General features: G+C 61.7%; 8 protein-coding genes across 8 annotated transcripts; 5 read left to right on the plus strand and 3 right to left on the minus strand.

Moving 5' to 3' along the window:
• Positions 1-22: 22 nt before the first annotated feature.
• PAN0_002d1393 (cyclin-dependent protein kinase regulator) lies at positions 23-2,457 on the minus strand (the record flags this gene model as incomplete). Its single annotated transcript, XM_014803559.1, has 2 exons — positions 23-1,434; positions 1,821-2,457. 2 exons carry the CDS (start codon positions 2,455-2,457, stop codon positions 23-25), a joined length of 2,049 nt encoding a protein of 682 aa, XP_014659045.1.
• A 398-nt stretch (positions 2,458-2,855) lies between these two features.
• On the minus strand, positions 2,856-3,626 carry PAN0_002d1394 (uncharacterized protein; the record flags this gene model as incomplete). The annotated part of the gene is made up of 3 exons (XM_014803560.1): positions 2,856-2,967; positions 3,101-3,248; positions 3,356-3,626. 3 exons carry the CDS (start codon positions 3,624-3,626, stop codon positions 2,856-2,858), a joined length of 531 nt encoding a protein of 176 aa, XP_014659046.1.
• A 387-nt stretch (positions 3,627-4,013) lies between these two features.
• PAN0_002c1395 (uncharacterized protein) lies at positions 4,014-8,623 on the plus strand (the record flags this gene model as incomplete). The annotated part of the gene is made up of 3 exons (XM_014803561.1): positions 4,014-4,103; positions 4,258-4,920; positions 4,994-8,623. 3 exons carry the CDS (start codon positions 4,014-4,016, stop codon positions 8,621-8,623), a joined length of 4,383 nt encoding a protein of 1,460 aa, XP_014659047.1.
• A 714-nt stretch (positions 8,624-9,337) lies between these two features.
• Positions 9,338-10,621, plus strand: PAN0_002c1396 (DUF821 domain-containing protein; the record flags this gene model as incomplete). The annotated part of the gene is made up of 1 exon (XM_014803562.1): positions 9,338-10,621. One exon carries the CDS (start codon positions 9,338-9,340, stop codon positions 10,619-10,621), a length of 1,284 nt encoding a protein of 427 aa, XP_014659048.1.
• Positions 10,622-10,716: 95 nt separating this feature from the next.
• Positions 10,717-11,757, minus strand: PAN0_002d1397 (alpha/beta-hydrolase; the record flags this gene model as incomplete). Its single annotated transcript, XM_014803563.1, has 1 exon — positions 10,717-11,757. The coding sequence occupies one exon, from the start codon at positions 11,755-11,757 to the stop codon at positions 10,717-10,719; it is 1,041 nt and encodes a 346-aa protein (XP_014659049.1).
• Positions 11,758-12,163: 406 nt separating this feature from the next.
• PAN0_002c1398 (ku DNA-binding complex, Ku70 subunit) lies at positions 12,164-14,302 on the plus strand (the record flags this gene model as incomplete). Its single annotated transcript, XM_014803564.1, has 1 exon — positions 12,164-14,302. The coding sequence occupies one exon, from the start codon at positions 12,164-12,166 to the stop codon at positions 14,300-14,302; it is 2,139 nt and encodes a 712-aa protein (XP_014659050.1).
• Positions 14,303-14,716: 414 nt separating this feature from the next.
• On the plus strand, positions 14,717-15,604 carry PAN0_002c1399 (NAD-binding protein; the record flags this gene model as incomplete). The annotated part of the gene is made up of 1 exon (XM_014803565.1): positions 14,717-15,604. One exon carries the CDS (start codon positions 14,717-14,719, stop codon positions 15,602-15,604), a length of 888 nt encoding a protein of 295 aa, XP_014659051.1.
• Positions 15,605-16,267: 663 nt separating this feature from the next.
• PAN0_002c1400 (uncharacterized protein) lies at positions 16,268-17,458 on the plus strand (the record flags this gene model as incomplete). Its single annotated transcript, XM_014803566.1, has 3 exons — positions 16,268-16,329; positions 16,665-17,147; positions 17,365-17,458. The coding sequence occupies 3 exons, from the start codon at positions 16,268-16,270 to the stop codon at positions 17,456-17,458; spliced, it is 639 nt and encodes a 212-aa protein (XP_014659052.1).
• Between the last annotated feature and the right edge of the window lie 208 nt (positions 17,459-17,666).

Consider the following 17,666-nt stretch of genomic DNA (forward strand, 5'->3'; position numbering starts at 1 on the left):
TTCATTGCGTGACAGTGAAGAGCTAAACGGCGGGTTCCGGTTTGACCGCAAAGTCCTTTGCGACTGGTACATCGTCGTCGTCCGAATCTGCGTTAGCGCCGCTGGTCCTCTGTTTCTTACTCGCCGCCTGGGCGTCTTCGGCATCAGCCTGTCGCTTGCGATAGACTGTCGAGGCCGGATTCTTTTCCGGATTCATGCACAGTTTCTGGCGCTTGTCGATCTCTTTGACCCGGTCCACATCCTCTGCGCCCTTGCCATGGCCCGTATATCCGCCCGTCTCTCTGGTGTCGATGAGCGCGTTGATCTCGTCGAGCGTGCGTGTGAGCTCGTCGATCGACATGCCGAGCGGATCCGCTTCGATCTGAGCGTCGTCAAACTCGAAGTTCTGCTGTGGTGTGGCAGCTGCCGCGGCGAGCTGGTCTTCAGCCGCCTTGGCGCCTGCTTTGCCTTTGGTTCGGCGGGCATGTGCGATCTTGGCTTTAGCCGCGCGTGCGGTTTCTGCATCGCGCAGCGCCGTCCGGCTGGCTTTGGCGGCGAGAGCGACAGTGCGTGCACGCGACTGCTTGGCATTGATCCAATTGTCGACGAGCTTTGTGTCGGGTGCGGCGCCGCGCACGCATGCGAGTGCGATCTGCGACGGCGTGTAGACGAACTCTGCATCTGTAAGTCGTGATGTCGACAGCCGAGCATGTGCGGCGGCCGCGATCTTGTGCAGCTCCTCCCTTGCAGGCGCCTGGTTATCGGGGAGCGATTGAAGGTCGAGGAGCAGCCCGTAAAGCGCGCGATGGGCGCCCGTGACGGCATACTCGAACTGCAGACTCTGCGAGACGAGGAACTCGAGATCGAGCACGGTGCGTCTGTTCTCCTCGATGACGGCACGATCGTTCGACTTGCCCGCGAGCTTGCGTGCAAACTCGCCCAGGTTCAGCGCATAATTCTCCGCTTTGGACGCGAGGAAGATGCAGGTGATGACAATGTTCTTCGGGTGGAAGTCCATGCACGTGTTGCGCAGGTAGAAGCGCTTGACGAATGTAGTGGCTGTGGCTTCTACGAGCTCAGGAAGGCCGAATGCGCGTACGATCTGACCCACTTTGACGAGGTAGTAGGTGATGAGTGCGAGCTCGTCGTCGACCGAGAGGAAGGGGATGCTGGGCGCGGAGCTGGACGAGGACGCGGCGTGTTCTTCGGACCAGATAGCTTCGAGGCGCCGACGCGCAGCGAGGTTGGCTTCGCTTCGGATTCGCGCGAGTGCCGAGGTGCTGAAGCGCCAGTTGCGTGCCTGCGAGGTCTGGGCATAGGAAAGCGAGGGACCAAAGGGGAGTGGCAGCGAGGGTGTCGATGGAAGCTCGACGTGGCGCATGGAGGCCGAGGCGTAAGCGAGCGCGGGCACCGCCTCGCTACCAGCGGTATCGTTGGCTGCCATCGCGATGGGGCCTGTTCTGGAAGATGGCGGCGGGAAGATTGAAGGTATTCCACGACTCAGCCGTTCGGATCATGCAGCTCGAGCCGATGCGAGGATGTGGAGAGCGGGCACGGTGGAGGCACGTCTGCATCGCCGATTGCGAGCCTGATCTGTTGGCCGGAAGCGCGATCCAGCGACGCTTCTTTTTCCGCTCCCTCTTTTTTGGGAGGCTTTTTAGCTTTCGGCAATTCTTGATGCCATAAACCTTTGCATGCACGGAAGTTCGCCCGAGCCTCGCGACATCGATGCTATTCGCTGTCCGCACAAGCTCAATAAGGCCTGTCTTTCGAGACGAAGCCCACACAAGCACAATGCGCCGTGGTTGCAGACAGCGACAGGCTCAGGCGGCTACGTCGACTGGATGACTGATCGGGAACCCCGATCGGCCATGGACGGCAGTTCGGCAGCGAGAGCAAAGACGCAGGTAAGGCCAGCGTGCCCTGCCTCGCATCCACTTTAGTCACATGAACACCGAGACGCACGCAGGGCGGACATTTGGCAGGGCAGCGAGCCCGGAGCAAAGAGCTTGGCTCGGTGCGGAGATGGTCGCGCGCGCGTGGGTGTGGTGAGGTGCCAGAAAAAACATCTGGCGGACCCTGGATGATCGACGGTGCAGGGCGTGCCAAGCCAGCCCGGGATTGGAATTTCGAGGGTCGGCGCTCATCACTCTGGCTGGGCTTGTGACTGGACACCGAGGGAGGCACAGGAGCGGGCAAGTCAAGGGGAGATTGAACTCGAGATTTGCGAGGTGCGCCTGTCAAGAAGAAGGAAGGTTTCGCCAGAACACCGGGTGCGAGGCTTGGCACGCGCATGCAGGTTGGCAGACGCTCGACAGCAGTGTCGATGCGCAGGGCCCAAAGAGGCAGCAACGGAGCATGCAGATCGTCACCAACCAAAGACTGGCTCGGCTGGGCTCGCATGCGCAACAGGCAGCGACGATCATGGCGTCGGACGGGAGCTGAACCTACGGAAGCAAAGGCTTGGCGTCGAGGCATGATGCAAACTCTATCCGCTTCCCAACACGCGTCGAGGAGCCCAACAGCCAGACGGAATGCTGACCTCGACAAGCAAGGATGGCATGAACGAACAAACGAGGTTACTGTAAGAATGCAGCGAGGGGTCTCAGAGCCGACACGAGCTACAGTAGTGACACAGTCAAATTGAAGGCCAGAACGGAGATGCTGCAGGGCCGATGTCGCTCGGGACGGAAGAGATGCGATTTTCAGGACGGACGTGGGCGTAACAATGAGTCGCATGGTGAGACGGTGGCCTCAATGTCGGCTCTGACTTGCATTGCTTTGTTGGTGGATGATGAATCGGTCACCCCGAGCCTAGTGAAGCGAGGAGCAGACTGAGACCGAGGCGCGTGAGAGCCGATGGAAAAAGGCCGAAGCTAAGCTAAGGCAGGATTGGCTTTGTTGGTGGATTGGATGCCGTAGTGCGGCAGTGCCGACGCATGCCATCCGTGCATGCTGGGATGGCCTGGCATGAGCATGCTGCTGTCTCTGTCTCGGTCTCGGGTGAAGATGCGATGGATGCCAGCTCAGCAATTCAAAGAAAGGGGCGCTCGGCTTGCCAGAGGAGGGGATTTTTTTGGGGGGTTGAGTTTGTTTTTGGCGCGAGGAATTTGGACTGCACCTGCGCTCGGCATGCACTCGGGCGGGATGGAGCTCGAGCCGACGCACGCCCGCATCAGGGCTCGGGCTGGCACACAATGGGCCCTTTGACACGTTGGCAGCTGATCGTCGACGCACATCGGAGCCCGCTCGAGCAGCATTGGCAAAAACTCAAGTTACAGTACAGCAAAACCATCGGAGCCATGCCGAACCGAGGGTGGATTGGTCGGCGGAGCATGCGTGTCAAAGTGGATCGCTCGCTGAAACCAACACGAACCGGACGCGTGCGTTCTGTAGCAAAATGAGCAACGAGCCGGGCCCGGCTGCAGAGCCTCGGCCGGCGCCCACAGCTCACGCGTCGAGCCCCTCTTTCTCTGTCCACGCTGTGGCTCGGCAAAAAGCGATTTGCGTTTGGCGATGGCGAGCGTCGTCGCTTCCCACCGCACACCGGCCCAACCACGCGGTGCTGCCGTCTGCTCGAGCGGCTCTGTGCGCTTGCCCGCAGTGGGCCGGCGCCTCCAAGCGGCGGTGCGGCCGACGCGCCTCATGGTTCCCTCCTCATTCACAGCATCTCGAGAGCTGGGCCAAAGTGCCTTGCTTCCGTTCCGTGCACGCGGTCGACTCTCATTTCAGGCTCGAGAGGCGTGTGCTGGGAGTTTTCTCGAGAAATTGCGTCTTGTTCTTGTTTACTGCCTTGCGCTGCTCTGCCCTGCACTGCCGTGCCCTGCTTTGGCTTTGGCTTTGGCTTTGGCTTTGGCTTTGGCTTTGGCTTTGGCTTTGGCTTTGGCTTTGGCTTTGGCTTTGGCTTTGGCTTTGGCTCTGCGTCGAGGCACGGCACGGCGAGTAGGCTCGCGGTGACAGGCAAGGAGAGCGGCACGCCTGCAGTCGAGTTGGACTGAACCCCTCTGCACTCAATTTCAACTCGACTGCATTTCATGGCGTTCGCTCTGTCTGTTGTCGAGCCGCCGCGCCCTGTCAACGCCGAGTTGCACAGCATCCCGCACTTTGGCTACAGTGCAGCTCTGGTGCAGCAGCCAGTGCAGCCCAGTGCAGCCACCAGCGGAGCATCTCGCCGATCTGTGCTTTGCGTCGACGCTCTTTTTCGCCCGCGTCGTGACCATCCACCATTATTGCCGTGGCCATAGGATTCACTTCGCTTGCTTTCGCTTGCTCCGTCAGCTGCTCCTGCTTGCATCGGCGTCGGCGTCGTCGCACTTTCGCCCTTCCACCACCTGCTCCTGCATCCTCTTGCCCGCTGCTCTCTCTCCCTCTTTCAATCACCTAGCCGCGCCTCGCCTTGCACCACGCCGCATCGCATCTGCATCGCACCGCACGACGTCGCTTGACCGCTATCGCCGCTGCCGCCGCCACGCTGCTGCTCGAACCGCAGCACCTTTGCATCCGCCTTCCACCAACTCGATCCGCTCTGGCAAGCGCTTCTCCAATCGTTTCCTCGCTCGACATCCACCACGCGGCCATCGCTCCTCCTGCTCGCTCCCGTTTCATGCCCGTCTAGCCACCAACTCGGCCTCGTCCACGTTGCAACCTCATTCTCGCCTCCCTGCCTCGTCTTGCATCCGACTCGCGCAGTCGCTTCCGTTCTCGCATCCAGGCTTTTCTCGCATCGGCGCCGTCGGCTGGAACCGACCAATTCACTCCGTCGCTGTCGTCCACCAACTCGCTCCCGCCATCGCAAAGCATCGTAACGTCGTCGCGTATGACCACCAGCTAGTCTCTTGGCCCTCTGCATCTTTCCAGCCACGCACGCGCACGCACACACCGCAACATCGAGCACGCTTATCTTCCGCCAACACCGACACCTCTGCTAATCTCCATCAGGCGGTCCGTGTCCACAATCACTCTGCCCGAAATGGACGCCCATACACTCAATGCATGGACTCGCTTCGCCCTCCAGAAGGGCGGCATCGGCTCGTGCACAGCCCTCATCGATAACCCTGCCACAGAGCCAGAGGATCTCATGTTCATGTCCGGCGAAAAGATCATCGTTCTCCGCAGACTAGACGACGACGCTTCCGACGCCAACGGTCGTCCCATCAGCAGCGCAAGCTCTTCCAATCCAAAACGACGTAGCGACGTCCTCCCCGACTCCGAAGCATGGTTCCTCGGTTACTGCGAAGGCGTCGTAGGTCGCTTCAAGGGCGCACACGTCCAATTCCACGCACGTCTCAAGAAGCCCGTCCTAATGCGCCGCAGCGCCGCAGGAAGCATCCGCGATTCCAGCATGCGTCCCATGTCCAAAAGCGAAGCCGCAAAGATGCACCTCTCCCAAGTGCCTGCAGGCATCCCCTTTGCCGCCGTCAACTCGGACGGCGAGGAAGACGCCGCCCTCACATCGCCGGTCGACCGCCGAGATACCCAGCCGCCGCCCTCTTTTGCCGCTTCGGCGGCAAGCCATGCAGCTTCATCAACCCACGCGCCCACCTCCTCGGCGGCTGTCGCTCGCCCCTCTGCATCAGCCGTGCCCCCACTCAAGCAAGGCCGCTTCGGCCTCACCACTCCGCCACTCTCAGACGAGGGCCACCTCCGCAAGCAGTCGGCACGTCGCAGGCCGGTCCAGGACAACAATGATGAGGACTCGGACGATTCCACATCGCTCCTCCCGTGGGCCAGGCACAGCCGCGAAAGCAGCGCCGCTTCCCTCTCCAGCCCTGCCGCCGCCACACGATCGGCAGCGCTGCCTCCCACCCGCAACGGCTCGCTCGCAGGTCCACGCGCACCGGCACGCACTTCATCTGCTTTCGCCCACGACTACGACCACGCCCATCCCAACGGCCACGGCCACGGCCTGCCCACCATCCATCACCTCCCTCCCTCGCCCATCTCGTCCAGCGAGTCGCCCGTGCACGCCCAGGCCAACTCCACCCTTCCTTCCATCACCACCACCGCCACCACCTCCTCCCGCCGATCCGACTCGCTCTCTGGCAACACCACCGCCACCACGATTGCCGCCACAAATCCCACCGCCACGGCCAGCTCGCCAGCCGACCTGGCCTCGCGCACCTCATGCACCTCCTCCAGCTACACCACCTCCACCAACGACGACTCGGACGACGATAACGCCGTCGACAACCGCCGCAGAGACTACACCTTCTCCATCTACGACGTCTACGGCCGCGACTCGGTCGCCTTCCCCAACTTTGACTTCCGCCAGTACGGAAGCAAGTCGTCGCTCGCCAAGCTCGCCGCATCCAAGTCCTCCGAGTCGCTCAACGTGCCCAGCCAGCGCTCCTCGAGCGCGACCGACTCGCCTCAGCAGAAGCCCCACCCGCTTTCGTCCGCGCAACATCCGGAGTCCATGCACCACCCTGCCGCCCCGTCTCAAGCCACCGCCGGTCTTCGCCGTCCAGCACAGCTCGTCGTGCCACCCGGCGCAGATGCTTCCATCCCCTTGGCGTTGCGCTCGCCATCCGGCCGTCGTCCCAGTGCAGCGCCCGATCCGAGGTCCGCCGGTGCCGACGGTGTACGTGCCCCGCTCGACATGGCTTCCAGCCTGCGTCGCCAGGTAGAGACTCCGCCAGTGTCCAGCGCTCACTCTTCCTCGCCGCTCGACGCCGCAGGCTCGAGTCTGGATTCGACAGTCTCATCAGGGATGCGAGGGCCGGGCGCATTCGATCCGCGCCGACGGCCTTCATTGGCGCACACTGCTGGTGTGCCCGGTGCGCCTGCGCGCATGCACCCGAGCACGCTTCCGCCCATCCACACGGGCGCGTCCAATGCATCGACATCGCGATCGGGCTCGGGCTCGTCTCCGCCTGTCTCGGCCGGCACAGCTACGACCAACAGCCACGACGCTGGCTTCTCGCACCGTCCCGGTTTCGCCGAGGCGCGAGAGCGTCGTCGATCCGCGTCGGTGGGGACGCTCAACAAGGTTGAAAGCCTTGCGCTTACCGACGCAGGCGCAGACGATGCGCATCCGCCCATCCCTACGCCTCCGCACCTCACCGGACTCGCCTCGGCGGGCGCGGCGCGGCCCAGCTTCCGCACCTCGGCCAGCTCTGCGCGCTCGCGCAACGGCCAGGCCACTTCGCCAGGGCTCGGCCCCGTGCGTGCTTCGTCGGATCGTCTGTCCGAGCGCGAGCGTGCGCATTCAGGACACGGATCGGGCTTGCTGCGCAAGAATCCGTCCAACCCTACTCCCGGCCTCCATGGTGGCAGCGGTCTTCACGCACTGTCTCCCATGGCCAGAAGCACCAGCCCCATGAGCCAGCTCAGCGCACCTTCACCTACGAACGACATGGCACGACGGGGAAGCGCCGCCAGCACTGGTGCGCATTCGTTGGGCGCACACTCGATGGGCCCGCGCAGCCCGGCGCCACGAAGTCCGCTCGGCATGCCCATGCCTCCCTTCTCGGCCTCGGCGCCTGGAACGCCAGGACGAGAAGGCGCGCCCATGGGACCCGACGGCATGTTCGCCTTCCCCGCTTCGCCCGGCTCGGTCGCCAGTCCCGGCGGCATGGGTCACGGCTTTGACGCGATGGGCTTTGTGATCGAGCCGGGTGTTGCGCCCTGCCTGCCACCCACCGACGATCCCGAGCTCCGCGAAAAGTGGATGGCGGTGCTCAACGAGAACGACGTCGCCTCGGCCAAGAAGAGCCGCAAGGTCAAGAAGCTGGTGCGCACGGGCGTGCCTGCTTCGATCCGCCGCGAGGTGTGGCTCTTCCTCGCCAACGCATCCGTGCGACGTCGACCGGGCCTGTTCGAGCAGCTTTGCAAGATCTCGCAGGGCACCAAGGGCAAGCGCGGCAAGGAAGAGGCCTACGAAACCATCGAGAAGGACCTGCATCGCACGCTGCCTGATCACCGCCTCTTCATGGGCGAGAAGGCGACGGGACGCGCGGACCTTGAGGGCATCCTCAAGTCGTACGTGCACTTCAACCCGATGCTCGGCTACACGCAGGGGATGGGTCTGCTGGCCGCCTTTTCGCTCATCCACATGCCGGCCGAGGATGCCTTTTGGCTGCTGTGTGCGGTGCTGCGCAATCCGCAGATGGAGGAGTACTACTCGGCAGGTATGAAACAGCTGCACGTGGACAGCGTGGTGTTCAGCAATCTGCTGCACAGCATGGATGCCGAGCTGCACGCGCGCTTCGAAGAGGTGGGGCTGGTCTCGATGATGTTTACGCCCAACTGGTTCCTGCCGCTGTTTACGCGCGTGCTGCCGTGGACGACGCTGGTGCGCGTGTGGGACGTGTTCTTCTTCGAGGGCCCGACGTGGATGCTGCGAGTGGCGCTGGCGATCGTGCGCATCTTGCGCGAGCAGCTCATGAACCGAGCCATGTGCCCGACGGCAGGCGAGATGCTCCAGCTGCTCCTCCATCCGCCGCCGCACAACCTCACGGTGGAGAATGTGCTCAACTGCGCGTTCAGCGTGAAGCTCAAGGACGGCGAGATGCGCAAGCTCAGCCGCTCAGCGTCCAAGCAGGTGCGCGAGAAGAATGCGTCCGGCGACGCGCGCGGCCGAGCCTCGCTCCGACGTCCCGGCACCAAGGCGGACCGCAGCACCAGCGCGCCCGCACGACGATAGCCGCACACTCATCGGACGGTCATCCTCAAGCGCTGTAGCTCACTAACTGTATTGTAGCGAGCTGCCAATTTCCGCACATTTTTGCGTTCCCTCCTGTGGTTTCCGTGTGGAATCGTGTGCATGGAGGCATGAGAGAGCCTGCTGAGCATGAGGTCAAGGACAGCGAGCGGATGAAGGGTGTGCGGCAATTTTTCGGCTCAAAGATGTTAGACTCGAAGCGGAGTTGGTGACGCCTGCGCCGCACCGACTGCGCAGGTGGGCACGGCCACTTTGCGTAGCGGACTTGCCAGTCCAGCTGATAGCTCCACTTTTTGGCGCCATCTAAACGTGTGCTGCGACTACCATCACCGCCACACATATGTACAATCACCAGCGCGCTACGAGAGGACTGCAAGACGGAATTGTACCGCGACCAATCTATACCCGGAGGATCATCTTTGCAGCTCGTGCCGTCTGAGGCTTGACGTGATGGCTTCGACGACGCGATATGCGCCGCTTTCGAGCGGGGCGGAAGCGAGTGGAAGCACTTCGAGCCGTGCACCGTTGCGAGAAGCGCATCCGCGGCTGCGCATCGTGCTTGCGCGCACGGGTGTGTATGGCGCTACGGCTTTTGTGATAGTTTGTCTCTTGCTATCCTTTCTCCCGTCCGGGTCGTTGTCGAGTAGCCGCAGCACGAGTCGTGGGCTTCCACCCGAGCGCCGACGCGACCGCACAATGGACGCAGCCACATGCAAGGCCGAGTTCCCCCTCCTCTTTCCGCAGATCGACGACAACCTTGCAGCGTGGCGGGCCAAGGGTGGGATTTCGTTCCAGGATCTCGACGAGGCCGCACGCACGTGCGATCCGCGCTGGGGTATGGCGCGTATCGTGATTCGCGACGGCCAGCTCTTCCTGCGCCAAGTGCGCGAGGGCGACGAATCGCGCATCTCGGCTCTGCTCCATCTCATCCACACCGCGGTGACGACCGACCCATCGTCGACGTCGCAGGCAGGAAATGACACGGGCATCGAGCTGGTTCTGTCCGAAGCCGACCGGGATGCATCGCCCAACGATGCCGTATGGGCGATCAGCAAACGCATCGACGAACCCAAGTCCAAAGGAACATGGCTGTTGCCCGATTTTGGCTTTGCAGGTTGGCCCGAAACGGGCATTGCGTCGTTCGACGAGTTCCTCCACCTCGCACAGCTGCAGGACCAGCTGGCTCCATGGGACCACAAGGGGGATAAGATTCTGTGGCGCGGCTTGGCCAATGGCTATCCGCCTCGGGTGGATCTGCTTGATCGCACGGATCCGCGCAAGGTTGCGGGTGCCGAGGCATGGGCGGACGTGAAGCAGACGAGCTTTCACGATGTCGGGGCCGAATTCCACCCGCTCATCCCCATGCACGAGCACTGCCGACACAGGTACCTCGTGCAGACCGAGGGCAACAGCTACTCGGGTCGCGGCAAGTTCCTCTGGTCGTGCCGCAGTGTCACCGTCGCGCATCCCATGCAGTGGACGCAGCACTTTCACCCGGCCCTCAATGCTGACCCGACCAGTCGTGCGCAAAACTTCATCGAGCTGCCCGGTCCACTCTTCAATGGCCTGGAAGAGACGACGCGACAGCTGCAAAATACGGCGGGGATTCCGATCGAGCAGGATCTGCAGACGACGCAGGGCGTTGCGGGTGCGCTCGGGGTAAATCCGCCGCAGAGGATTGCGGATAATGCGGTCGAGTCGCTAAGGAGGAGATACCTTACTCCGGCTGCTACGGCATGCTATCTGCGTGCGGCGCTGGCGGCGTATGCGCAGGTGCTCAAGACGGACACTTGGCCGCGCGAGGAGAATGCACCCGCGTGGGACAATGGCGGAACGGGCATCGTGCCGCATGGCGGACCGGGTGGCGGCGTCGCACCGGGTGGAGGCAGGGGCAAGGACCTCGTCAAGGTCGGCGTCAAGGGCGATATCGAGTACGGCGTCTGGCGCATCTCGGGCAGCCCCAACTGGCCTCCCCAATAGAAGCTCGTGTCTGATCAGAAAGTATATCTATTCCGAAAGAAGTGTTCTGTAGCATTCCTCGTCTATACTGTGCGGTAGAGGGGGGGGGGGGGAGATTAGGCTTTGATGGAGGGGACGTGTTTGCGGATGAAGGCAAGCATGCCTTCGAAGCTCTCCTTCTTTGACTTTCCGCCGGGGTGGTCCAATACGTCACTTGCGCGCACGTCAGGGATGCGCGTTTCAAAGCTGTGTCCTACGCCGTTTGCAAAGTACAGCTCGTGCACGGGGTTGTGGTCGTGAAGTTTGTTTGCGAAAGCGACGGCCTCTGGGCCTAGGGGATCGTGTTCGCACGCAATCACGTAACACGGAACCTCGTACGCCTCTGTAGGTGCAAAAGCGGGGGACACTCTCGGATCCTTGCCCATGTTTTGCTGAGTTTCGGCGTCCCAGCCAAGGAGGGCGCCGAAGAAAAAGTGCATGATCTGATGCGAGAGAGCGGACATGGGGATGCCTGGCAATTCGCCCTGTTCGTTGGTGGGTTTCTCGATCAAAGGGATCGAAGAGTCGGTTGGAGGGTAGAGCGTAACGCACGCCTTGATCTTGGCATACTCGTCTGCAGTCAGCCCGACGGATAGTGCGGTGGAACGGTTAGCCATGGCGAGCGCGAACTGCGCACCTGCCGAGTGACCTTTGACGATGAGGTTGCCGTCGAACCACGGCTGCTGCACCACCCAACGCACGGCAGCAACGACGTCGTAAAGAGGCTCGGGAAAGCGGAACTCGGGTGCTTTGACGTAGTCGCCATCGACGACAGTCACGCGCAGCTCGTCGCTCAGCCATCGGTTCACGTCCGCATCCGCACCAAAGCGCGGCACGACGTAGCCGCTCCCGTGCCAGCTGACAACGACGGTGCGCGGCACGCTGTCGTCCAGCCCAGCGGGATCGTAGATGTCGAGCTTTACGTCACGCGGCGCCGAGGGAGTCGTGGAGGGCGTCGTCGCAGTGCGGTCCGGCTTGGCAGTTTGGGGATACGTGATGCCACCCGCTCGCACCAGCTTGAGCGCCGCTTGCACCTCGGCCTCGCTCGGGTTGGACGGGTTCGGCAGCAGCTGGAAGCCCGTCGAGGCGTTGGCAGTCGTAGCGGCGACAGCTGACATGGTTCTTGTAAGCGATTTTGGTGGGCGGTAGGGGGCAGGGTGACTTGGAGATGGTGGAAGAAGGAAGCCTGCTCTTCACTGCTTGCGGCGTGTTGCCCCGCAGAGTGTTGTCTGACTCGGATGCAATACACGAAAGCGGCATCAAAGCGGCGGTCGGCCAATTCGGACCGGAATCGCCGCCGCTCCCCACATCCACGGCCGGAACAGATCTAACAGTCAGCCGCTTTGAAAAGTCAGACCAACACTTTCAAACGCGCTCGAGCCAAAAATCCCGCACCGACGCGAACCCTCGAAAGTTGCTCAGTCGCCTCCACTCGAAGCGCTGCCTGAACCCTGAATGGCCTTGTCGCCTCTTGCCTTCTTGCCTCTTGCCCCCGCACGTCCATCATCGCGCATTTTGCCGATCATGCCCAAGGCATACTTTGTCAACAAGCGCGAGGCCGCACGCGCCTTCAACTCGGACGATGATGACGACGACGACGAGCTCGAGCAGCTCGACCTGGACGCCACCTACCAGAAGGACATGGTGCTCTTCTGCATCGATGCCGGCGAGTCGATGCACCGCATCGATCCAGCCACCAACACTTCGCCGCTCTACTCGGCACTCAAGGCGGCCGCCTCGCTCATGCAGAAGAAGCTCATCTCCTCGCCGCACGACCACGTCGGCGTGCTCATCTTCAATTGCCAGGACACACTCTTCCGCTCCGCCAAGCCCGGCGAGTACTACAAGGGCAGCTACGAGCTCCAGTCCGTACGCCAGGTCAACGTGCCAGACACCTACAATCTCAAGGCGCTCCTCAGCCGCGCTGCCACCGATCCAAAGCATCTGCGCACCGTGCTGCCCCCGGCGAACAAGCAGATGCGCATCGACTGGGCACTCGCGAACGCAGGCGTCGCCATGGTCGCAGCCGCCAACGCAGGCAGCAAGCGCGTCTTCTGGATCACAGACAACGACGACCCGCATCCGATGAGCTCTGACCCCAAAGCCACCAAGGCCAGACGCGCCTGTCTCGACAAGATGAACGAGTTTCGCAAGATCGGCGTGCGCATCGAACCGTTCTTCATCAACCCCACCGACGGCGCGGCCTCGGATGGGGCATCCACCAGCGACCTCTCGCGCGGCTTCGAGGTCAACCGATTCTACGCCGACGTCTTTGCGCAGTACGACGACGATTTCGAAGACGCAGAAGCGCGCAGCCAATTTCGTCTTCCCGCCGGCTTTGGCAAGACCGCAGCCGAGCAGCTCAAGGGTCAGGAACCGAGGCGCAGCCTGTGGGACTCGGCGGTGCGATTTCAGGAGCTGGAAGACGACATTGCCACACGCGAGACGCCCAAACGCGTCGTGTTCAACATCCGCTTCGAGCTTGCCGCGCTCGACGCACCGACAGCCGACGCACAGACGCAGAAGCAAGGCCCGGCAGAAGAGCAGCTGCCGCAAGCACGCATGCGAGGCCGCAAGTGGCAGATCGGTATCAAGGGCTACAGCCTCGTCTCGAGGACTACCAAGGGCAATCCGGTCAAGGTGATCGTCGACGACGACTGCGGCGAGCTCAAGGAGGTGGTCACGCACCAGCACTACATCGACGCCAACTCGGGCAAGCCGCTGTCCAAGGAGCAGGTTATTCCCGCCTTTCAGTTCGGCAACTCGTCCAGCCTGCGTGGCCAGGTCACCTTCACGCCGCAGGAGCTCAAGAGCATCAAGTCGTTTGGCATGCTGCCGTGTCTCAAGCTCATCGGCTTCCGCGACCGCGACGACCTGCTCCGCTTCGAGTGGAACGTCAAGCACGCCTACTTTATCTATCCCTCCGACGTCGAGTGGAAGGGGAGCAAGAAGACGTTCACTGCGCTCCTCAACTCGATGGTGTCCAAGGGCAAGGTGGGGCTGGGGCTGTTCATGCCACGGCAAAACGTGGTGCCTGTGTTTGTGGCGATTGTGCCGCAGCAGGAGGAGCTTACCGAGGAGGGGCAGCAGGTAGCCCCGCCAGGCATGCATCTCATCACGCTGCCGTATGCCGACGACGTGCGCGACATCCCCACCAACCTCCTCCACACCGAAGATGCCAAGGACGCACAGGTGGACCGTGCCGTGGCGTTCATCGAGCGATACCAGAAGAAGCAGCCGTTCAATCCGGACCACTATCCGAATCCGGCGCTCAACCACCACTACGCCGTGCTCATGGCCACTGCGTTCCAGGAAGAGCCGCCTGCGGGACCGACGGATCTGACGGTGCCTCAGTACGCCACCATCCGCAAGCGCACCGCGCACCTCATCCAGGAGTGGCATGCGAGCATCGACGAGGATCCGCGTCTCGCCATGGTCGCCGAAGCATCCAGCAAGCAGGCCAAGACGAGCACGGGCGTGCGCAAGACGAGCTTCGAGGACGATTCCGAGATCCTCGATCTGTGGCAGAAGGGCAAGCTCAGCGCATACACCGTGGCCGAGCTCAAGTCCGCCTGTGAATTCTACCGGCTCGATGGCAAGGGCCGCAAGGCCGACCTGCTCGTGCGGCTCGATGCGCACATTCGCAAGCAGCGCAAGGGCTAGCACCAGCGATGGGCAAGAGCAATCCCAGCCATTTCCGCGTGCTCAGTGGTTTGAAAATGTTCGGGACATGGGGTTAGAGTGAGTGCGAGGTTGCCACCACTTGAGGCCGGGATCCGCATTCCGAGCATTTTTTGCAGCGTGCCGCGTTTGACAGCAGCCTGATGGCCTAAGCGAGCAGCGCGAGTTGTGGAGAAGTGCAGCCGAACTAGCTAGGCGCAGAGGATTCGGTCGGGCACGAGCCCAGTCACCGGCTATTGCGACTCGCGCCCGTTCCGATCGACCGGATTTCACGACCGAGCCAAGGCTGCCTCTCACCAGGCCTTGATGTCCATCTATCCAACCCCACACTCCTTGCGACCTTCACACCATCCCAACACCACGCTCAACCACATCTCCTTGCCCTAAAGTGCAACCATGACTGCGCGTGATCCAGTGGTTCTGCCTGCGGCCGATCCGGCCAAGGTGTTCAGGCCCGACATCTTCAAGGGCAAGGTGCTCTTCTGCACGGGCGGCGGCTCGGGCATCTGCTACGAGATGACCAAGACCATAATGTCGTTCGGAGCCAACGCCGCCATCCTGGGCCGCAAGGCAGACCGTCTCGCCAAGGCGTCCAAGGAGCTGTCGGCTGCAACGGGCCAGGAGTGCATCCCGTGCCCCGCGGACGTGCGCGAGCCCGAGCAGCTCAAGGAAGCCGTCCGCAAGACTGTCGAGAAGTTCGGACGCATCGACTTTGTCATCGCCGGTTCGGCCGCCAACTGGCTTGCTGGCATCGAGCAGAACTCGGAGAAGGGCTTCAAGACGGTCATTGACATTGACCTGATCGGGTCGTACAACACCGTCAAGGCGACGCTCGAACAGGTGACCAAGAACCGCGGCAGCTACATCTTCATCAGCGCCACGCTGCACTACTTTGGTCTGCCGTACCAGTCGCATCCCTCGGCAGCCAAGGCGGGCGTCGATGCGCTCAGCAGAGTGCTCGCCGTTGAAATGGGACCGCTGGGCGTGAGGAGCAACGTCATTGCTCCCGGTCCCATCTCGGGCACCGAGGGCATGGACAGGCTCGCACCCAAGGGCATGGAGGAAGCCGTGGCAGAGATGGTACCCATGATGCGCATGGGCGCCAAGTCCGACATCGCCGCCGCCGGCGTGTACCTCTTCAGCGACGCTGCCAGCTTCGTCAACGGCACCCAGATGGTCGTAGACGGAGGCGCGTGGCACATCCAGGGCCCCATGCTTCCCTACCCAACCACCTCGCTCGACCCCAAGTCGCTCTCGGACCTCGTCACCGGCTCGCGACTCTGAAGTCATCCGCGTGCCAACTTTGCCATCGTCTTTGTGTGCTAGTATTCTCGCTCGAAATGATAGGATCTTTCTAGTCTCTTTGCTGCGGGGCGAAGTCTGGTGTGCTGAGCTGCAATGCGCTGCCGATCCTGCAATCCAGCCTGCAGGTGCTCGCCGGCTTCGGCAGGGCAAGCGGCCCGATTCGGGGCCCAAGTGTGTCCTCCGCATGCGTGCATCCGCTTTGACCAAAAATATGCGCAATTTGTGAGGTTGGCCAAACCAAACAATTTGTCTTGTCGCGTCCATACTCTAACAGCATTAGAACTTTTGGTCCCTTCACGTGCCGCACAAAAGCTCGGCCGAGCTTTTCTCACCCAGTGCGGCCTGGCCCACAGGCGCGCATTGAAATTCGGATCCGCATTCCATCCTGGTCCAAAATTCAGCCCTCGGGTCGATCTGCAGCCTGGGAGCCGTGATGGGAATTTTGCGGTTGCTTGTCTGTACACCTGCTCAGCCGCCGCTACCCGATCCACACCCAGAGCGAGCTTCCAGCAAGTCCGCCCTCGAGCCACAGCCCAAGTCCCAGCCTGAGCAACTGCCCGCCCGCGAGCGTCGTCCGTAACCGCGATACCGGGATCTCCTCTCTCACCATCACCACCCATCACCCCCCCACACTCCGTCAAGATGCCGTCCCAGAAGACTTTCCGCACCAAGGTCAAGCTCGCCAAGGCGCAGAAGCAGAACCGGTACGTAAATCGCATCGAAAGCCACAGCATTGCAACCAGCAATCAGCAATCGGCAAATGGCAAATGGCAGTCAGCATAGCATGCATCAGCCCAGCATCCAACATACCGGCACCATCATCAGCACACACCATAGTTGGGAACACATTGATGGGCAGCCAGGACAGATGCCATGGGAGATACATAGACGTGCAGAGAGCAGACAGGAGGACGCGGCGAAAGGGAATGCGCAGACGCAGGAAACAGCATCGACACGAAGATCGCATCACGGTCCTACATCATGCCAAACACAACACGAGCTTCGATGTGCTATCACGTCGTTGGGATCACAACTTCAGCATGACGTGGCCACGAGCAATACAGCAGTCAGCGCGTTCTCGGCTAAAAGCTGCTACTCGGCCTACAACACCCTGGTCGTATCCAAAAATGCTCGCAACGCTTGTCGCACTGCCGCCTTCGCATCGCTATCACCAGCACTACGATCGTCAGACCGTACATGCGGTCCATCCTACATACTTGCAGCGGTCCGACAACCCAGTCACGAACCGCAAAGATGATTGCGATTCTTCTCGACTGTCGATGCTGGATGAACGGGATGCACAGAAGGCCGCCCGACACGATGCTCACAGCTGCGAGGCAGCGATGCTATCGCGCCCAGGCGCTGGTGTAGCGCAGGATGCCCACCACAAAGCCGTCGATCGCACTACGTCCATCTTCGACCGCCTCTGGCATTCGTACTCTTGCATTGGTGCGATCGATCGTCCAGCATCCTTGCGTCGCACATTGGATCCCGACACTCTGTTCATCGGTCTCCGCTCGTTGTGCGTCCGCCCCAACATCGCACATGCGCATCTCCTGGACAAATTCGCCCATCTGAACCCGACATGGCATGCCAGATCGAAATCTGCATCCCCACTGCTACCATCGCTACCACTGCTGCTATTGTTGTTACGATTGCCATTGCTGGCTACACGATGACTATCCTTGCCTGCACGACCCAAATACTGACCCTTTCGCTCGCGACGCTATGCACAACAGCCCCATCCCTAACTGGTTCCGCATGAAGGCCGACAACAAGATCCAGTACAACGCCAAGCGCCGCCACTGGCGCCGCACCAAGCTCAACATCTAAGCCGACCAGCCCGATGTTGTAGCACCGCACCCATCTCTGTTTCCGTTTCTCTCACCGTTTTGTGCGCACACAACAAGGTGGCGCCAGACGTGGGAGAACGGGATCTGTACATCTACACCACACACACACACACACCCAAAAATTTCATCTCGCATCCAAAAGTGCCCCTCTTCCCAAACTCGCTGCATGCGTCTCTACGCGGCACAAT

The sequence above is a fragment of the Moesziomyces antarcticus genome (assembly GCF_000747765.1).
Source record: "Moesziomyces antarcticus DNA, scaffold: scaffold_v10002, strain JCM 10317, whole genome shotgun sequence".
Classification (NCBI taxonomy): Eukaryota; Fungi; Basidiomycota; class Ustilaginomycetes; order Ustilaginales; family Ustilaginaceae; genus Moesziomyces; species Moesziomyces antarcticus.